The sequence below is a fragment of the Diadema antillarum genome, unplaced genomic scaffold (assembly GCF_040938485.1).
Source record: "Diadema antillarum isolate AM-2024a unplaced genomic scaffold, OU_Dant_1.0 seq00000108_RagTag, whole genome shotgun sequence".
Taxonomy (NCBI): Eukaryota; Metazoa; Echinodermata; class Echinoidea; order Diadematoida; family Diadematidae; genus Diadema; species Diadema antillarum.
The window spans coordinates 357,824-383,017 of record NW_027271194.1 but is presented as its reverse complement, the minus strand read 5'-3'; the positions used below and the strand labels follow the sequence as shown (position 1 = coordinate 383,017).

The 25,194-nt window shown below is 38.2% G+C and overlaps 1 protein-coding gene, 1 long non-coding RNA gene and 1 pseudogene across 2 annotated transcripts; 2 read left to right on the top strand and 1 right to left on the bottom strand.

Annotated features, from left to right (window-relative positions):
* The first annotated feature begins 912 nt into the window (after nt 1-912).
* LOC139726987 (beta-lactamase domain-containing protein 2-like) overlaps nt 913-25,194 on the top strand; it is a 29,996-nt pseudogene continuing 5,714 nt past the window's right edge.
* LOC139727000 (uncharacterized) lies at nt 13,371-16,056 on the top strand. The gene is made up of 2 exons (XM_071637983.1): nt 13,371-13,507; nt 15,272-16,056. Exons 1-2 carry the CDS (start codon nt 13,422-13,424, stop codon nt 16,020-16,022), a joined length of 837 nt encoding a protein of 278 aa, XP_071494084.1. The 5' UTR covers nt 13,371-13,421; the 3' UTR covers nt 16,023-16,056.
* Nucleotides 20,552-24,246, bottom strand: LOC139726999 (uncharacterized). Its single transcript, XR_011710725.1, has 3 exons — nt 24,014-24,246; nt 23,018-23,110; nt 20,552-21,111 (listed from the first exon to the last, which is right to left on the bottom strand). It is a non-coding gene; the product is annotated as an uncharacterized lncRNA (long non-coding RNA).

Sequence of the window (25,194 nt, the reverse complement as noted above, 5' to 3'; positions counted from 1 at the left end):
ATGACAGCTCTATATACGCAATTACAATACTACAGAGCACTCCAGTTATAACGACCTAGGTTATACAGAAAGTCTGGTTACAAGATAGAAGATATTCAGGTTGCAATATTATTTGCTGTAGACCATATAGATGTTTTTTATCATTTTGTGCGGTTTTAACGAAAACGAGGACTTTGCTATATCACGGGAGTCCATTGTACATGGCCAATCCCATGTGGATCCGGTACACCCAGCTTGATGTTCGCTAAAAACATGATATCATTGTATTGTTATGATTGCATTTGAGCACTATGTATTGAATATTCTAAAATACATTATACTAGGTGTTACAAAAAACATTATTCTCAATTTTGATCCTCATAGTTCATAAAGTAAACTGTATCAGATAACTTCTACATCCATTCATGAGCAAAAGCTGAATAGTGTGGGGCTTTGTTGGAAGTAATTTAAACATGAAAACATCTAATTTTGTTTCAGATAAGATTTTAAGTTAGGGTTCAAATTTTTAATTGCTCTATTTTCAACCATCTGTCAATTAGGTGTATTTAAAAAACAAGGGAATGTGTGGGTAAAACCGAGGGCCCCATTTCAAAGAGTTGATTTGATGACAACTCTTTGCTGGAATGACAATTGTCATGGTAATGACAAGAATCCAGCTTCCCGATTGGCTGTTTGCTGTGGGAAGTTGTCATTCCAGCAAGATTTTATGAAATGGGGCCCCAGGTGGTTTTAATTATGCTTATTATTTATTCATAAAGGATTTCCACTATCACACCCCACCCCCCTTGCCCCGCCCACACATTCGTACCACTTTTACGTACACGTAATGTACATAGGCCAAGCGCACACATGCACACTCTGGTCGCCTTTTGAGAGTGAGCGGTGTACTCTGTACTAGCCATGCCACACACCATGCTTGATAAATTAGCAATTGTTGCCTTGACAGCAGTCTCCGTTAGATACTTGCCAAGGATATTGCGAAAGAAACTTCCCATCACAGTGGGAGGATTTGTCAAGCCGGGTTTCGAAGATGTGAGGGATGTTTTCAGGTAAGGTTGTTGCCCGGCATTCTCAGTTTCCCTTATCTTGTCTAGTACAACTGTAAATTTACCTCCACTTCCAGCTCCGCCAGCGCTGACTGCCGGCCGGCCGGCCGGCTGGTTCGATACGACGCCGTTGTGTGGGCGGTGTTGCGGTGCTGGGACTCGGTGAATACAGTAAACTACGCTAACAACACTCGTTGTGCACCATTAATTTTTATGTTTCACTTGTCATGCATATGTTAGAACCATCAACAGTGCCAATGTTAAGCTAAATTTGTTTCTGGATCTGCAAACACAAGATCTTAATCTGGAAAAGGCAGTTTCTGAAAAACAAACAAACAAACAAACAGAACAAAACAAGAAAGGCACACCAAATCGCAGTTACGGGACTGTAATACAGGGGCACGGCTCTTCAGATAACCTGCAGTGTATACGTGTAGGCTGTACCTACGCTGCAGATCGTCTCTCCAAGTGGTTGGTGGAGAACTTAACTTTCTAACTTTCTTCTGATTAGATCTAAGTTAAATAGATGCATGACGTTAGAATATGGAAAGGGCATGGTATTATGTACAAGTACAGCCTTGCTATAGGACTTGTCTGTATTTGGATTTGCAAGATCAATTAATTTAATTATCAATACAGCTGTATATATAATATAGGCCTACATAACATGTGTATGTCCATTGGCATTAATATAGGCTTATGGGTGCACCCACTCTGTGTAATATTATACAAATAATACACAGGTGAGAGTGTGTTAGTGGAGATGAAGCGCACTCTCTGGTATTTGCAATTGTGAAACATGCACGAGGCGAAGCCCAGTGCATGTTGCACTACATTCCGAGAGTGAGCTGCATCTCCACTATTAATACTAACGTCACAAACTCAAACCTGTCTGTGTATTATTTGATTTATAGAATGGGTCGAAAACTAACAGCATTTTTCATGTACCTTTGTAGGTCAATACCAGTCAGCTACATGTAGCACTCGCTCAAAAGTTGAAATGTGCAAAGATATTCGTCCCAGACATTTATGCACGTCGCACTCGTAAATCTCGCTTATAGTACTGTACGTATAAGCGTATACGTTCATACGCCACATGTTATGCACAAGAAAGGCCGGCTGGCAGCCCGAACTAGAAGTTGTTTACAGGATTGACAGCGCGTATAGTAGCGCGCGACGCACTTGTAACAACCGATTGTGTGTGCACTGCTTGTGTAAACATTGTAACGTCAGTGACTTTACGCTTTTTTGCACGGCGCCGTGCAATAGTATACAAATAATGAATGTTTATGAGTGCAATGGACAGAATATTTCATGAAGTGAAAGATGAAATGATCCATTCAACGAGGCGCAGCCGAGTTGAATGGATCTACATTTCATCTTTCACCGAATGAAATATTCTGTCCATAGCACGAATGAAAAACATTTATTATTTGTTTTATATAACGCCTAAATTAGATCCTTGTCATTTGATGTTTTATTAATTCAGAAACAAGAGAAAATCTGAGATCGCGAGAGTGCTCACTGAGCACTTTACGCTAGCGCGCTGTTGCATACACACACTGCAAACGCAAGCGTTTAACACGTGTAGTGTGCCGGGCTCTCATCGGTGCGTGCAATGGAGCAAATCGTATGGATCCAAAATTGCACGGTAAATGGAGTCGCAATTGCACGGGTGATGACGTCATAGTGAAGTGGACCGAATGATCAATGTCCAACAACCAATCAAATATTCGTCCTTTCTCCATTGATTCCGCATTCCATAGCCACACTGTTCGCCGACTTCGTTTTTCTTCTCTTGGTTTCATGAATCTTTACTGCTCTCCCCTATCTCCATGATTCTCCAACATTCAACTCCTTCCTCTTCCTCTTCCCTTCTATTTCATCTTTCCCCTTCTAACGATGTCCGAACATCCTACTTGATTCTCACACTATTCTTCCTTACCACTCTCTGTGTTCCTTTCTCTACCGTCTCCACGAGTGCAACTTCAACCTCTAGCCCATTACTGTCTCCCACTCTTCACTTTTTGCCCTCCTCACAACCCCCATATGTCGCTTCCCTCTTCGTTTCTCCTCTCTCTAGGCTCTTCTGCCAAACAGCGATCCGATTAAGGACTACATACACATGGTGTCACCGCAAATCTTTCTTCCTAACCAATCAAATGACGAGGATCTCTTCAGGCATTATATAAGAAATCATGCACGCACATGTGACTCATTTCAGCGCTTCCAATTGGCTACATTCTTGAACCCATTTTATGATAATAGATACCTCTAATGGTAATGCCAAATGAGAGCCTAGGGTAGATTAATTAATTAGACCCCAGTCACAGTAACAGTTATGATTGAAGGGGGCGGTACTGTGACACGTGGTGGACTATCACAACATACACATAGTAGGGTACAGTGGACTACCGTTATAACGAAGTCCAGGGACTGACAGTTCTTTCATATTAATCATAATATCGAAATTTTGTTATAACTGAACAAGTACAGTAAACAGTATTAAAGAACACAGAGCTGATAATGTTAGTTATGGCCTGAATTTCTGTTTTGTTGTTACCAGAATTTCATTATAACTGTGTTCGTTGTAACAGGAGTGCACTGTGGGGCCCTGTGGCTTCCCACAATAGGGAGCTTTTTCAATTTTTACCTCTTAATGGTGCGATCAGGTGCATACTTGCGTGACCATTTTTTACCTATTTTGAAAGACAAAAGGGAAATATACCTTCAATTGCAACTATCACTATAATCTTTTGAGCTATGCTCATTATTATAGGCCCAAGTTGCAGACTTCGCCCGATGCGTGAGAAAAATGGGTGCCATGCGTGAGATCGTGAGACGGCCCCTAAATGCTTGAGTCTCACGCAGAATGTGTGAGACTTGGTAGCTTTGCCGTACCTGCCACCGGCCCGGGGTTAACCAAACCCATGACTCCGAGGGTTCCACCCAGAAAATCTTATTGTAGAAGAAAGGGGGACCATTCACCTTTACCCCCATCAGCCTGCAGCCCCCACCCCCTACAAAAATGTTCTTTGACCCATGATTGTTATCATCCTTCTATACAGGTAGGTAGGTAGGTAGGTAGGAAGGCAGGTAGTAGCAGTAGTACTGTAGTATAGTAGTAATAGCAGTAGTAGTAGTAGCTGTAGTAGTAGTAGTAGTAGTAGTAGTAGTCGTAAGAGAAGTTGAATCATTACCATTATTTTAGGTGACCAAAAGCACTCACTTCCACACAACACTGCTTGTTTGAATAATGAGTAGATTGTAATACTTTATGTGCAGTGCCCCAGTATTTAATGCCGATGGATCAAGCATCTCGTCATTTTCTGTGTAACAGAAACTGTGTTTATTACGTGAATGGTAACCATACTGATCTCATTTTATCAAACAAACAAGCAAACATGTCTCACTAGTTTCTGGCTATAATTTCTAGGCAAAACTTTGAAAGAGGTCTGGAGTCCAGGGAAAGTGGCTCTGCATATGCTGTCTACTTCAAGGGTGAAAATGTTGTTAATATCTTCGGTGGATATGCTGATGCTGACTCCCAGCAGCTCTGGAGAGAAAACACACTTTCTGTTGTCTACTCAACAACAAAAGGTGAGTCAAGCAGATTCTAAAATTGCATTACATTACTGTAAAAGTGGATATTTTTGCGCAACTAATTTTTCCTGCTGGCCGGATAAGAAGAGTTTTGCATGTTTTTAATTCTGTGGAACCAAAATATCAACTACTGGAATAAATGGCACGCAAAAATATTCACGCGTTTTTATTTTCACGCTTTTACGACATTACAAGGTTGCTTTAAGGAGGTGGGTTTTTTTTCTTATGATTTGTGGATTCAGGGAATGCCCAGAGATCTGTGAAAGACTTGATGAGAGTTTGAGGATAATCAGTTTGTTTCAAAGTATCATATCAATGAATATGATACTTTGTTTCAAAGTATCATATCAATGAATGTTATATATATATATCAATGAATGTTCCTATATATGAATATTGGTTATTCATGCTCTGCCTGCTTTGTAGGAATTCTACAAACAGATAGATTTTAAAGAAAAAGACTGATGTTTCATCAAAACTTGACATGAGATAACAAAATGGGGGACTTGAAGAAACTGACTGCATTCTAAAAAGAGCAAGCTGCATTTTGCATGTGACAGTCTGTGTGTGGACATATTGCCAGTCAACACAAAACAGGTTTAGGATCCCCAGTGTAGGGCCTACTGTTTTTGAGCAGAAGCATTTTGCATTTTCATGTATGATTCATGCATCATGATATAAATTTGTAACCACAGAATGTTTAGTTTTCAAAGAAGTCCAATATCTGCCAGGAATTAAGTAGCCCACATGGTGAAGAATTAATTTTGGGCTACAGCAGACCACTATATTCTTTGAAAGAAAGAGGATGATGAGAATGCAAAATTGCCCACGTAAATCAGTTGGATATTCTTTTATGGTGTTTGTTCAAAAATATCAATAACAAATTGCCTACATAGAGAATAAGACTTGTTTTATCACTTTGATTATGTCTCTGTATCTCTTTAGCTGTGACTGCTGTCTGCGTAGCATTACTAGCTGACAGAGGATTGGTGGAATACAACAAGCCAGTTGCTCACTACTGGCCTGAATTCGCACAAAATGGCAAGGAAAACATCACCGTGGAGCAGCTGATGGAACACAAGGTGAGATCTCAGTATCTAGTAACTACTTTGGACATCCTCACAGTGAATTCCTTATTACCTCCGCCAAGGGAGGAGGTTATGCTTTCGTTACTGTTTGTTTGTTTGTTTGTTTGTTAGTTAGTAGTTAGTTAGTTAGTTAGTTACATGTAGTTTGTCTGTGTGCAAAATAACTCAAAAAGTCATTAATGGATGAGATGAAACGTGCAGGAAATGTTTAGAATGATACAAGTATAGTAACAGATGATTAAATTTTGGTAATGATCCGAGAATTTTTGGGGAATTTATGAAGGATTTTTGACATTTTGGCAGGTAGGATCAATGAACTTGGGAGTTCAGGCTGTGAGGTTTGTATGCGTGTACTAAAGTGCGTGCTCTAGTTTCTGCTAGGGCCAGGTGCGCGTGCAGCTGAGGGTTTATGACGTAACAAATGCTTCTATATTGGGAGATCGGGCGACTTTCAGCACACAATGCTATAATTTGAATAAGTATTTATGGGTGGAAATCACTGATATCTCTATGGAAGAACAAGATCAGTGGTGGAAAAGCTGCATGCTTGGTGGAGGTCTGCGCTCTCAGAGTGCTTTGCTAGTTTTTGATATGTTTTAACCCCGTTGAGGACGAGTCCCAAATGTACTTGGTCAGGTGTCTATGGGACATGCATGTTGTAGCAAAATCAACCCTCCTCAAAGGGTTAATGGCAGTTTTCTCTGGTGTGCCTTCTTCTCTAATTACTTAAAAATTGTTCTAAGCCTTTTGTGTGCTTTGTGCACTGATTGGCACAGAAAACCCTGTAGCATTGTAAAAACTTTCCGAAGTCCTTGGCAAAAACTAGTTTTGATTATATTTTGGATAAAAAATTTGTCTTCCATTGATTGGTTAATAGAGCTTCACGTGATTATAGGTATTTTGAACTATTTTAGAGTGTTGGTGTGTTTGACACTCCATGAAGTACTATTTGCAAAATGACGTCACTTTTATGACGACATTTTGCAAATAGTATATACTATTTGCAAAATGATGTCACAATCTCCCTTCTTTACAATCAAGTGTACCCGTCCACGTCCGGTCCCGAATTCTAGTGTTCAGGTTTGCAGCGGCCATACGAGCGCTTGGATACATGCGACGGGCAACTCTGGCGGTGCCACGGCTACTACGTTTTTCAATTTCCGGTCTCTCGCACTGTTGCGTATTGCAGGCGCTGCGCTGCCGCCGCAGTGCGGCTAACTGCGACCAGCCCCAACACGCAGTGTTGCAGTATTAACTGTGTACACGGAGCGTCCCGGGGTTAGGCTAAGCCTATAATGATTTTCACTTTTTATTCAAATTTTTGATCCAAAATATAAAACAAATATACTTTGACTAGTACTATTCACTTCGGGGCTATGCCCCTCAGTGAATAGTACTAGTTTGAAGTCACCTCTGCCCATAGTTTTAACAAGAAACTCTCAAGGCCAAGTATATTTGTATACTATCAGTATATAGGAATTACATATATCACAATGGCCTTTATACACATGTATGATACTGCCATGTTGTCAAGATTGGATGGGTTTTCCGTACTGTAATTGCAACCAAAGTTAGGGGATATCAACCATTGACATTGAAATAGCTTGGCGTATTGCAGTTCAGTATATTGGCAAAAGTATTTCATTCAAGTGTGGTATAAGAAAACTACCAGGGCCGGTATTCAAATCCATACTTAAGTTAAGTCTGTTATTGAGCTTAGGATTTTACTTGGCTAAGTAGTTTACTTAAGTCGTATTCAAATGCTGAGCAAAGAATTGGCTTAAACTTAGCGAAGATCGATGACATCGCCCGAAGATAAGTTTTTTACTTATGACGTCACGATTTTTGCGCGATGTCTTGGCCAAAATGGGCAGACGATCACCGCTGCGCTGTGCGACGATTTCCTATGGGAAATTACGTGTTAATTGTTTTTCGCACAAACCTTTGTCTAACGTACATGTATTACTCGGAGATCATAGCTACATGTTGTATCTAAGATGGAAGGCGACGAGAGAAGAAAGAAGAATTTTAGTGAATTAGAGAAATATGAGCTGGTGGAGGGGTACAGAGAGTATGAGGCGGTCTTAAAGCCCAAACTTGGCCAGACCGTGACTCATAAAGACAAGGAACGGGCCTGGGCAGCAATCACCATCAGGGTGAATGCTGTTTCGAGGGTAAGGAGGTCGGTGCCCGAAGTAAAAAAAAAATGGAACAACCTTTCCAGCACTATGAAAGAGCACCGTTATCAGGAAAGACAGGAGATGTCAAAGACAGGTATGTTGATTTATTTGATTTATTGGAATAATGAGGTGATATATAAGTAATATGTTACGTGGATATAGAGAGAAACATATGGAACAAATCGTAGATGGCGCAGTAAGAATAACAAGAAAAGGTCAAAATTGGGTCAAATCTTGCGCTTGCGCATAGCAAGTTTAGCCCTTTTCACGATCGACCTAGAGCTCTTCGCTGTCTGTGAAACTGCTCACAAATCACGGTTTTTGTCGGCTGCATACAGTATCAATTTTACTTTTAAAGACAAGTTAGGTCTAGACTACTCCGTCAAAACTTCCAGCAAGCGAGGACGATTTGTATCAGCTTATCTTTCGATTGTTGGATTTGTCAGTACACAGCTCGGGCTCAAGGCGCAATTCAACCATCACTCCGTCAGTCATCCTGCACGCGGGCCACTGGCGGCAGCGCTGCCCCAGGGTGCTCAGTGAAAGCCTGTGCATCATGCATCATCAGTTGCTCCTGTGCAGCTGCATGCTGTGATTAAACTATCCAGTTACATGTAGACTCTAGTCTCCTGTTCTGAGTGATACTAGTTTGAGGGTTCTTCGGATCTCGTTCAGCAAAGAAATAAAGCTAAGTTTTCATTCTACATTTGATTTTTTTTCAACATTGAATATGTAACGGGCTAAGCGTATGCACAAACTGGCCAAATACAAGTCAAGGGTAATTACTAATCGGTAGTGTGGTGCTTCCATTCATTTTTGAATATCTGTTTCAGGAATACTTTCTAAATGATCATTGCAGCTTGTTCGATTCCATTTTCAAACAAATGTGATTTTGTATTTTCTACAGTGTAATTGAGGAATCACAGTTTAACAAGTTAGAATTAGAGCTAGTGTTCTACATTGTATGTAGAGCTTCTAGATCTCAATCTTAAGATTCACAGAGCAGAGTATTTTGGATGTGTGATTGATGAACTTCTAAATATTTTTGTATCTGCACATTGACCGCATACTGGCATTACTGCACATATTATGCAAATTAAATTATGCATGTTTTCTTTGGTACGTAGATGTATCACTTTACAACTACAAACTGCTGAACAGAAACTGGGACATGTAGATCTAGATGTACGGTATTTATAAGAGTTTAATAATAATATTGTCTAAGTTAGATTTAGGGTTTGCCGGTATAGCCTGAAGTTATTGGCGTGGCAGTGTTGACCGATAAATATGTCGAATTGGTCGAGGAATTTGACAGAATGTAATTAGTACGCAAAAATGTGCGTGTCCGGTAATACCATGCGTCCGCTAATACCAATACCATGCTTGCCCCCCCCCCACTTTTTTTTCCAGTATTGACAATAGTTCTTCATTTCCTACCACAGCGGGGCCCTGAAGCATTTCTTTAGGTCCCAATTCCACGTTGTGAGGCAATGTACAATTGTACTGATACAGATTGTATATATCCACAGCCCTCGTTCACAATTCCCCTCCTGACCAACAAATGTCAATGAAAAAAGTGAAGTTCCCTGACTAATCGAATCTGACATATTTATTGGTCAAGACCATAGACATATCAATTAAAATTACTAGGCGGAAAGCTTTGTGATACGTCAGCATGTTAAGCATTGTTCTAGGACCGGCCCACTGGAATCAATTGAACGCACATATAGAGGGTCACTGAATAGCTGAATAATTCATCGTTAGTGGACGGTGGTGACGTCACGGGCGTACATGTAGCTGCGTTGTGTGTGGCGCACAACAATAAGACCAGCATGTATCAAGAACGAGGCTCAGGCATTCAGTAATGACATTGGTTAGTTTTGTGTGTGTGTAATTTGTAATCATGAATGATAATTTGTTTACAAATTCGATATAAACCTGTGACCTATTTTCTTTACCTGTGATCACGTGAGCATTCACAGTTCGCTGACCCAACAGTTTTTCAAATTGCGTCGCAGTAATTAAAACAGTTATTGCGCGTATCATCTAACAAAATGAATTATTCAGTGACCCTCTATTTGTGCGTTCAATTTATTTTTACAAAATGGCAGGGCTTGACCCCCCTGGTCAAGACTCAAGTGGCAGTGATGACAGGACGACATATACATTGTGTTGTGATGTGCATCGTATAGACATGGAATGGTGTATGTATTTATCACCATTAATTCATTGACAATCACACGAACCAACAAATTGGTCCCTGTTGGGCGCAAACACAATTTCGAGGAAAACGCGGATAAAGTTTGGGCGGGTTTCGGATTTGTTTTGTACATATAAAATGAACTGTATGCTATAAAGAATATCCCTTGTAAGAAAGCCTGAATTCTGCTGCTTACTATGATGGTAGTATAAACCTTATACAGTCAAAAAATTTATTACTTCAGCAATGTAAAGTGAACCTGGTTACATGCACTGTGGTAGATGTAATGATTCAATGGTTTACAGACCGGGAAGTTAATGTGCATGATCTTCGAACCGTCGAATCACTAAGATTGCATTGGATAGCAAATGATGAGCGAGACTAGAGACTAAAAGTGGCAAATGCTAGCCCTAACCCTATCCCTAACCCCACCTCTGCAGGCATAGGTATAATTTCATTACACCTATGGCTGCTTGGCATTAAGTTCTGTAGTGAACTGATACTGAATGAAAAAAGAAAATGAAATTCTGCTTTTTCCTTAAAAAAGCATTCATTGACATATTCAATGTTTCAATTTCAATAAAAGTTAAGATAAATGTGAAGCAGTATAAGTCAAGAATGACTTGGTTTGTAAAAGGTTTTGGACTGTATTGTCTGAATTTATATATATTTTTTGTAACCGTTAAAATGAAGGCAGGGATGACGTTTTTTTTTAGTCAAATAAAAGTAGAAAAGAAGAACAGAAATAACAGTGTTTGGGTGTACCTCGGACATCAACTTCAGTTGGTAAAATCAAATATCAATGACATTTTCACTTGGAGAGAATTCACAGATTTGTTTTTTTTCCATTTTTCTCAGTCCCACCTGTGCTTTGTACCACACAGTTGTACCATGGACCTACATGTACTACAAATGGACATTCATCACTCGTTAAGTAATTCATGCACCTGTTTCTGTCAAAAGCGTCACAAAAACATTTTAAGCTTGCTTTCCTGCTTTGATCTTACCATCACCGCCGACAACCAGCCTGGATAAAAACAAGACGACGCTTTGATAAATCTAAAAACTGATGTGCAGAAGATAGTAATTCTCTTAAATCAAGAAAAATGCATGTGCAGTTGTAGTGTACATTGGGAAATTATCGCTCAAGTAATTTCATTTGTGAAATGCGCGTACTTTACAAGAGAAAGCAATTATTTTGACAGGTTGATTGTGATTTGTAATCTAATTTCCCTCATTTTTCGCACATTGTTCCAGAGTAAACATGGACAGTAACCGTAGATGACATGTATGTCTTGTCATTAAGCCATGTTTCATGCTTGTCCACAAGTGTCCACTTCAGTAATTTCAATTTTGTGGCAGGAAAACTGTCATGTTTTCGGGTTTGCTTCTCCCTTTCATCAGTATTTATTCAAAGGCAGTTGAGTCTGAAAAGGTACCTCAGCAAAATAAGACTGCAATTAGGGAAATGGTTCTTTTGTCAATGACCATGCACGATTGCACAAGCGTCATTATCCCAGCACCTGAATGTACGCATGAAAAGATGCACATAATCAGGTGGCAGCGGTGATGATGGGATCAAAGAAAGACCTTCGTTTCTAGTCCATGTATAGTACAGTTGTAGGTCCATGGTTGTACATAATAGCCAACAGTGTACACGTGCCCTAACTCTACCCCATGCCATAAATCTACCCTTTACCCTAACCCTAACCTACTTTCCAGTCTTTAGTCTTGCTCATCGTCAGACGCCCGATCGCAGTTTAGTGCGTGCCGTCACAAAGGTGAAATCGCTCGTCTAACATACTTATGAGCGTTTCTGTGTTTGTGTGAATGTTTACGTGTGAGTGTATACATTTGTGTGTTTATATGCATATGTGTGTATGTGTATGTGTTTCAGTGTATGTGTGTGTGTGTCTGTGTGTGTGTGTGTCAGTATGTGCATGTGTGTATGTGTCTGTTAGTGTGCTTACAAGTGAGTATATGATACGTGTGTGTTTGTGTCCATGTGTGTATGTGTGTGCATTTGTGTCTGATGCGTGTGCATTTATGCATGTGTACGTGTGCGTATACAGTGTGTATGTTTACATGTGTGTCTGTGTGTATGGTGAGTTCTATGTGTGTGCGTGTTAGTGTTTAGTTTGTGTGTGTGTTCGAGTGTTTGTATGTGTATGTGCATATATGTGTATATATGTGTATGAGTGTGTCTGTGAGTGTGTGTATATTTGTGGTTGTGTGAATGTGTATATGTATGTTTTTGTGCGTGTGCGTTAGGGTATGTGTGTGAGTGTTATGACTTTAAAAATTGAAACAGAATAGTCTTTTGTTTGAACTATCTAAAAATGGGAAAAAGTGAAAATCCAATATGTTGACCATTTTTGACGGATTCGTCGGTTCATGTGATCGTCAATGAATTGTTTCGCAAGCTAAAATGTCAGTTTAAAGTACTTGGATGTAGGCTTGGGCCAAAAATATGAATATTTGCAAATAACAAGTGTATGGTGTTAAGGAAAAAGATCTTCATGCATAATATATAATGGCCCAGACTCCAGCCAGTCAAATTTATAGCTGATCAACATATATTTGAGGACATTAAATTAATAAGCCAGTTCGGAGATAGCTCATGTCCACATGGGTACAAATGACCTTTCATTTTTTGCAGTTGGTTAGGCACTTAACTAAATTCAAAGCGACATAATGCCAGCAGCTTGCCCAACATAGCAATTTATGGAACTCGTATTCTAACAAAGAATGAACCTGTGTAGATAAAGTGACCAGGATGGTTTGTCAATCAACACTTTGGGAAGCATCTATTTCATTGTGCTGTTTTGACTACATTAACAATCTTTTTCTGTTAACATTGCCAAATACCAGGCTTGCTGTCAGGTGGATGTACTGTCAGGCACTATTTATAAGGATTCCACGAATAATCATAACATTACAGTTGCTTATCTCAGTGAAATAAAAAACCAGCTTGTCTCTCGGTACAAATGACCTTTTTCTGCTCATGCTCAAACTGGAACTCCGAACTGGCTTATTTTACTAGACATTTTAAACTTTCCTTTAACCTGGGGGCCAATGCAATAATGAGAGGAGGTATCTGCCTTGTCTAAAAAGTAATGTCACACGCATTAAACACACACACACACACACACACGCACATGCAAACTTAGCTCAAGAGCTTATTATAAAGTGATTCTCATCTGAAATCGGCAAGACGTAGACTATATATTTACAAAGTTATCGTCACCCTGTGTCTTCTGTTTTTTTCATGTGGATTTGAGGTGGTGGAGGACCAGTCTGTGTGATGACTGACATTGACGAGAGAGTTGAGAATGCCATTGGAGCCAACTCAGCAGCCTTGATTGGCATCCTCAATGGAGCAAATTCCTTGTAAGTTATTTTTCAACCAAATCTCTTGGAGTGAACCTGAGTTTCTTGTTTTGTTATGTAAAAAATAAAATGAAATCGTCAATGAGTATGATATTGTGTAAAGTCTTTATAACAAGGACCTCTTAACCAGGAAATTTGGGTTATTGTATTAATATTCTGTTACAGTGTACCGTAAAACGAATTTTCGCGTGCACTTTAATTTCACGAGCGCCAAGATTCGCGAAATTAAAATGCACGCGAAAGTCCTTGTTTACACTATATGCATTGAATGCCAGTGGCACTTGGAGAATATTTAATGCCATGAAAAAGGCTGTTGGCTCCAATTTGCGAAAAATTCATGCCGCGAATATATCATGTTTTACTGTATATCAGTATTCAAGAAATAATAAAAAAAAAATTAATAATTTCATTGGTATCTCAGAAATATAGGTATATATATATTTCTTTATCCGATATTTTGTTATGTCTAATCTCTTTCTATTGAATTTGCACTGTATCAGTACAAAGTGATTCAAACTTTAATGTATAAGATCTACAGAATTTTTTTTTTAGGGGAATACATGTATGAAAATTTAATAAAAATTTATAAATGAAATTTTAATATGTCACATTCTGGGGGGAGCATTTCCTGCTAAAACATTGTAATGATGGTATTACAAATTGTGTTGCTATGATATAACCAACTCATTTGAATATTCATAAGAAAGGGTTAAAGCACACAAATGGTTTTGGTAAGTTAACTTCAAAAAAATAAAACTTGTTCAGTATTTGATAAAGCTCTTTCAAATAAATATTTGTAACAACTTTCACGCTTGGAACTGAAATAAGAATTACAATGTAACAAATTGATGATAATTACAACTTGCAAAGTGCAGATAACGCTCATCATTTTTTTTTTTTTTGGGGGGGGGGAAGGCCCACTGAACAATAAAAAAATAAAAATTAAATCATTTTAGATACAAAATAGCAGTTTCAAAGCAAATCATGACTCCTTGATGAATTGCCTTTATAATCATCAAATATCTGATTTTCTTTTTAAAAATTATATCAAATTTAATAAAACTATCATTGTATTTTAATAAAATTTAATGAAATGTGAGATTAAAAAATATCCGTACTAGTTTATTGATTTGATTTTTGTCATATTTGGCCTATTGTATAAAGGGAAATTTCTTTTTAAGAAATGACTTATTAATGACACCTTTTTAATGATAATATTGACTGGCCTGTAAGAGATAGGAGACTATATTGCCCGATTTGAAATCAAATATTGCCCAAGCAATATTTGTGGGCAAAATTTGATTTAAGAGAGGGTAAAGATATAGTCTGGATGTTTGAAGGCCAGTCAATACTGTTATTATTAAGTGGAAATCCTGAAAATTGTGTCAAATGATTAATAAAATGAATGTAGAACCGAAACAATAACCACCGCTCCCTTGATCATACAACTTGAATGGGACGTATGACATAAATAATGGAATATGTGTACAATTGTAGTTATGAAACAGGTACACGCTATTAAAGCATGGCTGTATGCAGCAGGGGAAGGGGGGGGGGGGGCATTCCCCCCCCCCCCACGTAAATTTTCAAAATTATATATTTTTATTAATAATCATTTTAAATTTCCCTCAATTCGCCCAAAATAGGCATTATATTATTCAAATCTTGTAAAAGCTCTAAGAGTTCCAACTTGTATAGTTTACTGTTTGTGGAAATATGACAATATTATTAAAACAATTTTGTGATTTCTCACTTTTCTTGCAGGCGTGGACTGATACCAGGCCGACAAGCTGCATCATCAGCTGAAGTCCCACCACTACATAGGAGAGCCCCATCACCAGCAGCTGGAGCCCCACCACCATCACCACCACTACCACAAGCTGGAGCCCCCCTGCCACCGGTAGCAGCTGGGGCCCCCCCGCAACCGGCAGCTGCAGCTAGAGCCCCCTTGCCACCACCAGCAGCTGGAGTCCCTACGCAACCTTCCACAGCTAGAGCCCCCCTGCCACCGACAGTACCTGGAGCCTCCTTGCAACGAGCAGCAGCAAGAGCCCCCCTGCCACCAGCAGCAGCTGGAGCCCCACCACAACCATCAGCAGCTAGATCCCCCCTGCCACCTACAGTACCTGGAGCCTCCTTGCAACGGGCAGCAGATAGAGCCCCCCTTCCACCAGCAACAGCTGGAGCCCCACCACAACCGGCAGCAGCTAGAGCCCCCCTGCCACTGGCAGCAGCTGGAGCCCCACCACAACCATCAGCAGCTAGAGACCCCTTGCAACCGGCAGCAGCTGTTGCCTCACTGCCTGGGAAGTCAAACAAGAGGCGTAAGTCAGAGGGCCAACTCTACAACACATACCTGGAATGGGAGATAAAGTGCTCTCAGGAGAAATTCAAGAAACTTCAAGCGGAGCAGGCGAAGTTGGAGCTAGAGAAGGAGCTGCTCACCTTGAAAATAAAAAAGGTGAAGATGGACATTGATGGAGAACACTTTCTCCGGTCTCTTACTGAACAGTAAGGATGCCAAGGGTGTGGCAGTCTATGGTTAGGCCCCCCCCCCCCCCAAAAAAAAAAAAAAAAAAAAAAATTGTATACCCTTTGCGACCAACTGAAAATCCTGGAAATTTTGGCTCGGGTTTTTTATTTATTTATTTTATACTATTTCAATTTTTTTCCCCAAAGTTTTCATCTACAAATTTGTGATCTATTTTTTTAACGCAAAATGAAAAATGTGTTTGAAAACATAAATACCTAAAGAAAAACAGATGAAAGAAAGCAACAAAATACCGACACTCTTGGATTTTGGGAATTTGTACTTTTTAATAAGGGCAAGCAAACATATTTTTTTGGGGGGTGGCCTTTTGCGTAGACGCTTGAAATGTGTATCACCTACTGCCAATTGATATATCTTGTTCATTTGGTCATCATTAAATAAATGACCTCTGTACCTTGGCCTGGCAGGGGTGTCACTATTGAAATCTAGAATGTATGAGCCCAGTCTCATTTATGGTTTTGCATATGTACTCTCATGTTGAAAGATGTGTATATATGCTCCCTCTTCCACCACACCTGAGCATGTTTCAAAATTGTTGATTTATATCCTTTGGGATCATGGGTGGGCTCAATTACATTCAAGTTACATTTCTGATTACATTCCAGAGATGATTCAAGGACTTAAAAGACTATTAGTCATTACAATATCCTGCCAAAGCAAAGCTACATTGTAACCTATTGTCCTGTTAATAGTAGAGGATCCCATTTGCAGGTTTAAAGCCTGATAATTTGCAAACTTAGTGCCATTTTAAAGTAGATATCGATAGAGAACCACCATAGAAATACATTTTATGTAAGTTATTGTAATAATAATGTAATTTATGATAATTGATTGATATTTAATTTCATGTGGGGTGCGTAACATATGTCCCCGCCGGAAGTAGCATTTAGTGGCAAAATGTAAAATATAGGTAAAAAATGAAGGTCAAAGAAGTCAAAGGTCAAATTTCTGTGTAGAAGTTTTGAAGCCCTCACCTAGTGCCATCACCAAGCAAACGGAATCGAAATTGGGTTATAAATGGCGAAGGAGTAGCATTTTGTATTCAATGTACAATATAGGTAAAAAACCAAGGTCAAACGTCAAAGAAGTCAAAGGTCAAAATTCCATGTAGAAGTTTTGAAGCCCTCACCTAGTGCCATCACATAAAGCAAACGGAATCGAAATCGGGTTAGAAATGGCGAAGGAGTAGCATTTTGAAGCAAAATTTACAATATAGGTCAATGGTCAAGGTCAAAGGTCACAACTGAAATTTTGTTGTAGAAGTCTCAAAGCTCCCATGTAGTGCTATCACATAAAGCAAACAGAATCAAAATTGTCTCATAAATGACAGAGAAGTAGCAAATTGAACAGTTTGATCACGCACGGACGCACAGACGGACGGACGGACGGACACACACACGTACGGAGCCCGTTTCATAGTCCCCTGCTCGAACTCGTTTGGCAGGGACAATTAAGGAAAATCTAGTATATATTTTTGCTTCCTATTCCTGTTCTATGAAATATTGTTAGTTTAAACTTCACAGATGTTGTTCTGGGGTCAGAAGCCATCTGTAGAAGAAATTTTGGAAAGATTTTCAGTGGCTTGCAAGTTGCAAATGGGATCCCCTGCATGTACCTTTAAGAACTGCTCTGGCTAATCCTGGAATGTCATTGAAAATGTAATTGAATGTAACTAGAATGTATTTAAGAATGTGATTGAAACCAACTCCTTTTTGGATTGAATTTTATGGCAAATGTGCCTCTCATTTTTGATCCTGGAGTAGGTAGCTACAGGGGAAACTCGGTATAACGAACACTGCTATTACGAGATATCGGTTATAATGAAGAAATTTTCCAGGTCCCAAATTTCCTCCACACAAGTCTATGTAAAATGCTACTCTTATAGCGAGATCGGCTATAACGAAATAACTGCTATAATGAGATAAATTTCAGACTTCCAAACAAAGAAAAACATAGCCAATCAAACCTGCTATAGCGAGTTAAAGCAAAATGTCTTCAGTAAAGCTTTACTTCGCCTATGCCATCATCTTCCGAGATTGTAAAGCTTGATGTGCCGAAAACTGTCTTGTACACACATAATTATTTTCCTTCAGTGCACTCTAGCTAGCACTGCATGTTGTACGTGTAAGTGTGTGTGTGCGCGCACACTGATACATGCAAAAAATGTGGTGGGACAGCCATATGTATACATCACATCATCATGACGTTTAGCAGGTGTGAGGAAATCTGATGCTGTGATTGGCTTTCTACGAGGGGAATTCCCCATCTTCACACACACGCAGTCATAATGTACGTATACAGAATGTGTCACACAAACACACAGCATTGTTTAGACCATATTCAAGCTTTCCATACAACACACACCCATACTATAACCACATACCAATCCACAGACGATCTTGCATGATACAATCGCAAGCTATACAAATTTACATATTCAAACATCTACAATTAATAAGAAACACATTATTGATATTGGATTTCCTTGGCGAAAAACATCTTTTTACCCATAAAGGTGAGTAATTCCCTCACAAACAATATCAAGTTATTAGTATTGAATGAAATATGATGGGTAGTCCCACATGTGCAAATTAATGTCTTTATGTTATGCTTTCTTTTATGCCTACTGATATAACGAGATATCGGCTGTAATGAGGAAAATGACTCTATCCCGACCATCTCGTTATATTGAGTTTCCACTTTTGTAGTTTACATTCTTCTGTATGCATAGTGAGAGCATGCATGTGTTTTGTAGAATGTAAGAGCATCTTCCCAAATGTATTTTTTTCTAAATTTGTCACAGGCTTCAAGAAATGATCATGTCAGATGGAGTCAACAAAAATCACCAGTCAACAAAAATCACCTTATTTCACCTTTTATGTTCATATTCTATTCAATTATTTATTTATAATACATATCATGAAATAACATCTATTCAGCATACCATTTTCCAAATGCACATTCCATAATATTTGAGTATATTCAGGAATATTCTGAAAGGTTCCATTATTTCAATGAAATTATTTGTTGCCAGGACTGCATGTTAAATCAAGTAGCAGATGTGATACTTCCCTAAAGTGAGAATTTACATCGTTTGCAAGAAAATTTTTGAAATATGTTGGTTATGACTTGTTAGGGAAGATAATTTATTGAAACACACCCTGTATAACAACAACAACTCTATTTCCAGTGTTAAGGGGAAAGTTTCTGTCTTCTATCATTGTCCATGGGAGCACAACTTTCAGCATATTGTAGGGCATTTTCCCCTTAAACAGATTTCTAGGTTGATGGATTAAAGTCCATTGTTCGGTTTAATTAAGTTCCCCTTAAGGTGAAATCCAACCTTGAGTGATGGGGATGATAATAATGATAATAATGAAGGTAATAATAATGATGACAGTAATAATGATAATGATTACAGTGACAATAGTATATGTAATAATGATAACAATATTAATGAGAATACAGTGGAAACTCGATATAAGGAGATCTAATATGAATGAATACCCATATACAGGGGACTCACGTTATAACAAACACAGGTATAACCAGATTTCAGTTATAACGTAGCCATTCCCATCCCAACAGATAAGAGAAAAGCAAATATTCCCAGTTATAACAAAAAATAATTTTTAATAGAATAAAAGTGCCGGTCCCGAAGTACTTCGTTATAATATGAGTCTTCTGTAACAAAGTAATTGTTCAGGTCCCACTGACAATATTTGCTTTGCATTGTCTTGTTTATTAATAATTGTTATTTATTACGAGATACAATGGAAAATAGCACGTAAAAATTTTAGGTTCCAATGACCTCCCTATAGCGAGTTTCCGATGAAATAGAATTTAGCAATAATTACATGTACAGGAAAACCCCCGTAATAATGAGTTGCGATATAACGAGATACCGTCTTTAACGAGGATATTTTACCAGTCCAATTTTCAATTGGACATGTTGAAATGTTAAAAAGATGCATATAATGGTTAAAACGAGGTACAGGTTGTAACAAGGAAAAATTGGCAGTCCCACTGACCTTGATGTAATGGGGTTTACCTGTGGTAAATGACGCATAATGGCAACCCATGTCAATTTATCACAGACACACAAATATATTTATTATATTTTATAAATTTGCTTGTGCCGCTCGCAATCTTTCACAATTCTGTATATTTGCGTCTCGTCAGCAGGTATTTATGCATGCTTGTAATGATAAACTATATTACAATTTGGTATACAATATTATATACAATGCCTGCTCATAATTACAACAGCATATTCTATAATTGTACTTGCAAATTATCTTAATAAGAACACAGAATACTCCTTATTTTTGAGATGCAAGTACCAATATAGAAAATGGGTGAAATAATCATGGCTTTTGGTTTTGTGGGGAGCTTTCCTTCATGATGTCAAATGATGAATATTTCCTTAGCTCGTTCTGATAACAGTGTAACAAATGTACCAATAAAATCATTCAAATATATAACATGCTATCAACTTGCAATGTGACTAAACAAAAGAAAATTCAAAACTCTGCCCCTCAAAATTTTAGACATAACAGTACAGCATACCATTGGCGATACAGTGATCTTTTCGGTACAAATGAGCTAACCGTTGTGTCTATTTCACTTGTATTCTTATACTTTTCAGCTGCAAGTAATAGTTTAACAGTTGCCTAGGTAACAAGGATTGTACAATATGTTCATCCTGGTATTAGATTGTAAGTGATAATGACATACTTCATGAGGAGGCGTGATCAACATTAATTTAGAGCCTGCAAAAGGATATATCTTTTTACGAAATTATCCAGCCACGTAAATGTATCCATCCACATAATTATTCCATAATTGTGTGCATTCTAACTAAAAGTGGGATTCTACTATGTGACGTCTGTAGGCCCGTGGAACATTGTGATTCATTCCTTGATGTAGTTCCTGATCGGGTTGATCATATCCCTGGATGTCCTCGGCAATGAGTGGAATCCTCATGTCTTTGGCAAGGTTGTGTAGAATGGCACATGCTGCTACTATGCAGCTGGCTTTCTCAGGTTTGTACCTATAATGTAGATGGATGTGCAAAGCTCTCATAAAGCTCTATAACCAAAAAAAAAAAAAAAAAAAAAAAAAAAAAGAAGGAATTATGGAAAAATCTATTATTGAAGTTCTCGCCATCTACCTGGTAAAGAAGAGCATCTACACACAATTTACAAGTCCATATGATTGAGAGGGTATGAATCCACAAATCTGACAGTGGAAGATTGACTGAAATCAGTGGCGCATCTAGCGGGGGAGGGGGGGGGGGGGCAAGGGGGGCATATGCCTCGGGCGCCACTTCAGGAGGGCGCAGAAAAAGGAAAAAGAAAAAAGGGGAAACCTTTGTATTTAAATGCTTATTTTTGAAGGGGTATATATCATGATTCCCCTCCCCCCCCCCCAAGAAAAAAAGAAGTGGGGGACGGTGTACATGCGTTATCACCCCCCCCCCCTCCATCATCCCCTTCATAACTGAAAAAAAGTCTAATCATTTCCTACCTGCGCAAAAATGAAGAAAAATATGGGGAAATGCCTCGCTGAACTTGCTTACACAAACTCGTATGCTTTGTGAATTTTTCAGTTATTCAATATAAGTGATTCATAAAGCCAGTCATCATCACAATATTAATAATTACTTGAATTATCAACCAAATATTGAAGAGAATCATGTGTTTCCTATATACGTCATATATTTCCCCTATATCCTGATTAGAATTATACAATATGATAATCAAATATTCCGTGCCCTTAAGCTGAAATACCTAAATTTTAGACTCGCTCGCAAAAATTTGAATCTTTATTTTTCAGCTCCCCCCCCAAAAAAAAAAAAAAAAATTAATATTTATTTCTCTCATATTTTCCACTGGCGAATAACCCTTTTTAAGAGCTTGAAAATGTATATTGTGCACTGTTTTTTCAGTTGCCAATAATACGAAAGTTGTGGAAGTTTGAAGTTGGTGTAAATTCATATAGCAATGATATGGCTCACAATGTTATTGAACTTGCACGATATAAACATTAGTGTTGTGATCCCCTCAGCAATGATTTGTCAAGTAGACGATCTAATTAAAAATATATACATGTATATCCAGCCTTTCTAATAAAATTTTAACTTCACTCATCCTGGAATGTATGATAAATCATGTATAGAATAACAATAAGACTTAACCTTAAAAAAGGAAAATTAGGGATTTCTTAATTGATTAGGGAGTTGTCAGGGATTAGGGAGAAGGTGAAAGTGCCACTGGGCGTGTTTCTAAATTGGTCACCCCTCAAAACCAAACTAATTTTCACAGTTTTCTCGGACACGATATTCACTTTTTAGGGAGGTATCACATGTCCTCATTGATAAAATATCAATTCCCTTCACATGTTTCATCATCTGTAAAAGCCAAACTTTTTATAGAACATCATTTTAAAAGGTACGACATGGTCGGTTTTTGCAGCACTGCACAAATTGAAAAAGGATAATTATGAAGATATTCTTATATATTGAAGGCCATGAATGCTCCCCATATCCAAGTACAATGATATTAATTTAATAAATGTATCTCCGATTAAAAAATGACAGCCATATCAAAACGAAATTCTGTCCGGCGCGCGTCCAACATGCTTTACGACAATTTTAAAACAGGCCCCACTGTGAAAATTACACCTCATCAAATATGTATGTATTTTCAATTTTCTTGAAACTGTACTGCACTTAACAACTTTCTTAACTTTCTTATTTGATGGATTTTACCCCAAAAATTATCACTGTGCAGTTGCCATTTCATGACTAAAGCAAAATTTCTTTTTATATATGCAATGTCAATACAATATGCCAGTTATTTATTAATATGTTTTTAAAGCTTAGATATATTGATAGTGTGCTGTCATCCACCATTTGTGCAGAATATTTGAATAGATCTTTTAGTTCTATTTTTTACCTTAATTCACCATGAAGGCAATGAAACCTTCTCTTCAGTTGACCGATTCCTCTCTCCACGAGACAGCGTGTTCGCTTATGTGCCAAGTTGTATCTGTGGTAACAATGGAGGAAAGCATTCACATAATACCTCATATCTGGTTATGCCTCATATTCTTGGTTTAACAAACAGGACCAAGACTAGTGTTCATTTTGTTGAAATATGTATCCAAGGTAAATTTTACTGCTTCACAATGGTATTTTTTTTTCTAATTGAAGATTTCGAAGATGAGAAAATTTCTTCGTGCATCTTTACAACTTACTACACCAGTAACAAAGCTATCAGCATCACCAACACACCAACACACCCACCCACACACACGCACACACGCACACATACACACGCGCACACACGCACACACACACACACACACACACACACTCGTGCAATCACGTGTATTTCGAATCAAGTACAGTAATGTGTAAGGCAATAATGACACAAACACACAATCCATTCTCATATTATGTACAGTATTTGCACACTTGTAAGAATGCCCGACTTATGCTCTGGCATATGTAATAATAGCTCCCACGGGAATCACAATGCTAACCCAGAACCTAACCCTAGCCCAGTCCCTATCTTCAACCAAAAACCCTTTCATAATCATAACCCTAATTCTCTCTGATGAGAGATTTCGCCGGAGCAACTGTCGCCGGAGCATATTATGTCGGATTACCACTTGGACAGGCATAAAAATGCATTTAAACATAATGGGGATAGTCATTCTTAAATTGCACTTGTGGGTAGTTGCTCATGTCCCTGTCCACTCAAATTTTGCGTGCCATTTGTTGAACGTCCGTCCGTCCGTAACGCTTTGAAAACTGGCATAACTTTGCTCCAATGAGTCCAATTTTGACTAAACTTCGATTTTACAAGCTTCTCAAGATACCTAACTTTTTATGAAACCTCAAATTAATGCAATTATTCTTCGTGAGTGTGGTTTTATGGAATTTATACCTTTCTTCTGCATCATCCGATGGACGAGCGATTGGAGTAAGAAGCCAGCACTTGAGAGGATAGCCACTGTCTCCTAGGAGGTGTCCTTCACTGTCCTGCAGTACCTCCTGTAGTCCACTCTCGCGAAGCACCCTAAAATGAATAATTTTCGACTTATCAATTAATTTTACACTCCTCTCAAGAAGAAAAAAAAAAGTTGATTACGTCTGCTAAATCAATAAATCAGAAAATGTTTTTTGTTTGTTGTTTTTTTTTATGGATATAAACTATGGCCATAATCAGCGTAAGCTTTCAAAAACTGAAAATACGTTTCCCCAACCAGTTGCTGATTTGGGGAATGGGGGTATTTGGTGTAGATAAAAAAAAAATGACACTTTTGATCGATAATTACTTTTTACTTACACAACAGTTATCATTCCATTTTCGTATGTAGGTAGCAGAAGAGTGTACAATTTTACTGAGTATAATTGTATTAAATCAAATGAAACTAAAATTATTTCTGAAAGTGATTAATACCCCCACCTCCTGACCAGTGTTTGTTCAGAGCATGTGGTATCGTTAGGGCGGCAATGAGGTGGATATACCAAAATAAGTATTTACCATGGCAACGCATTGTCCGCTTGCAATCCCAAAGGACATTTTAGGCAATTACTCTTAAAGAGCATCATATACACCAAATTTGACCTTCATCGCTTAAATGCTTTATCTTCATACAAAAAATGAGTGGTTACCATAGCAACATACATATATCTCATACTATCAACATACATATATCTCATACTATCACATACACATTGGTGTATTGTATAACTATATACATATAGATCATCGTACATACTGAAGTTGAACTTAAGTGATTTAATGATGTTGAAGTTATTCGATCTGCAAGGTTTTGGTAAAATAGTTTTTACCATGCCAATGCCTTGGCTGGAAAAAAAAAAGATCCACATCTATTCCTCAAGACCATAATGCCTACCAATTTTGATTTCAGTTGCTTCAAAACTGTGGAACTAGTTCACAGGATTTTTGAAGGAAACGTGCGGTTACCGTGACAACGCTTTGTCAAGTTAAAATACTAGTACAAAGGGTGTCTTGCATAAGTTCACCTATAGATTAACATAGATACTAATTTTGTTCTTAATTGCTTGAATATTGTGGAATAAATGCAAGTGGTTACCATG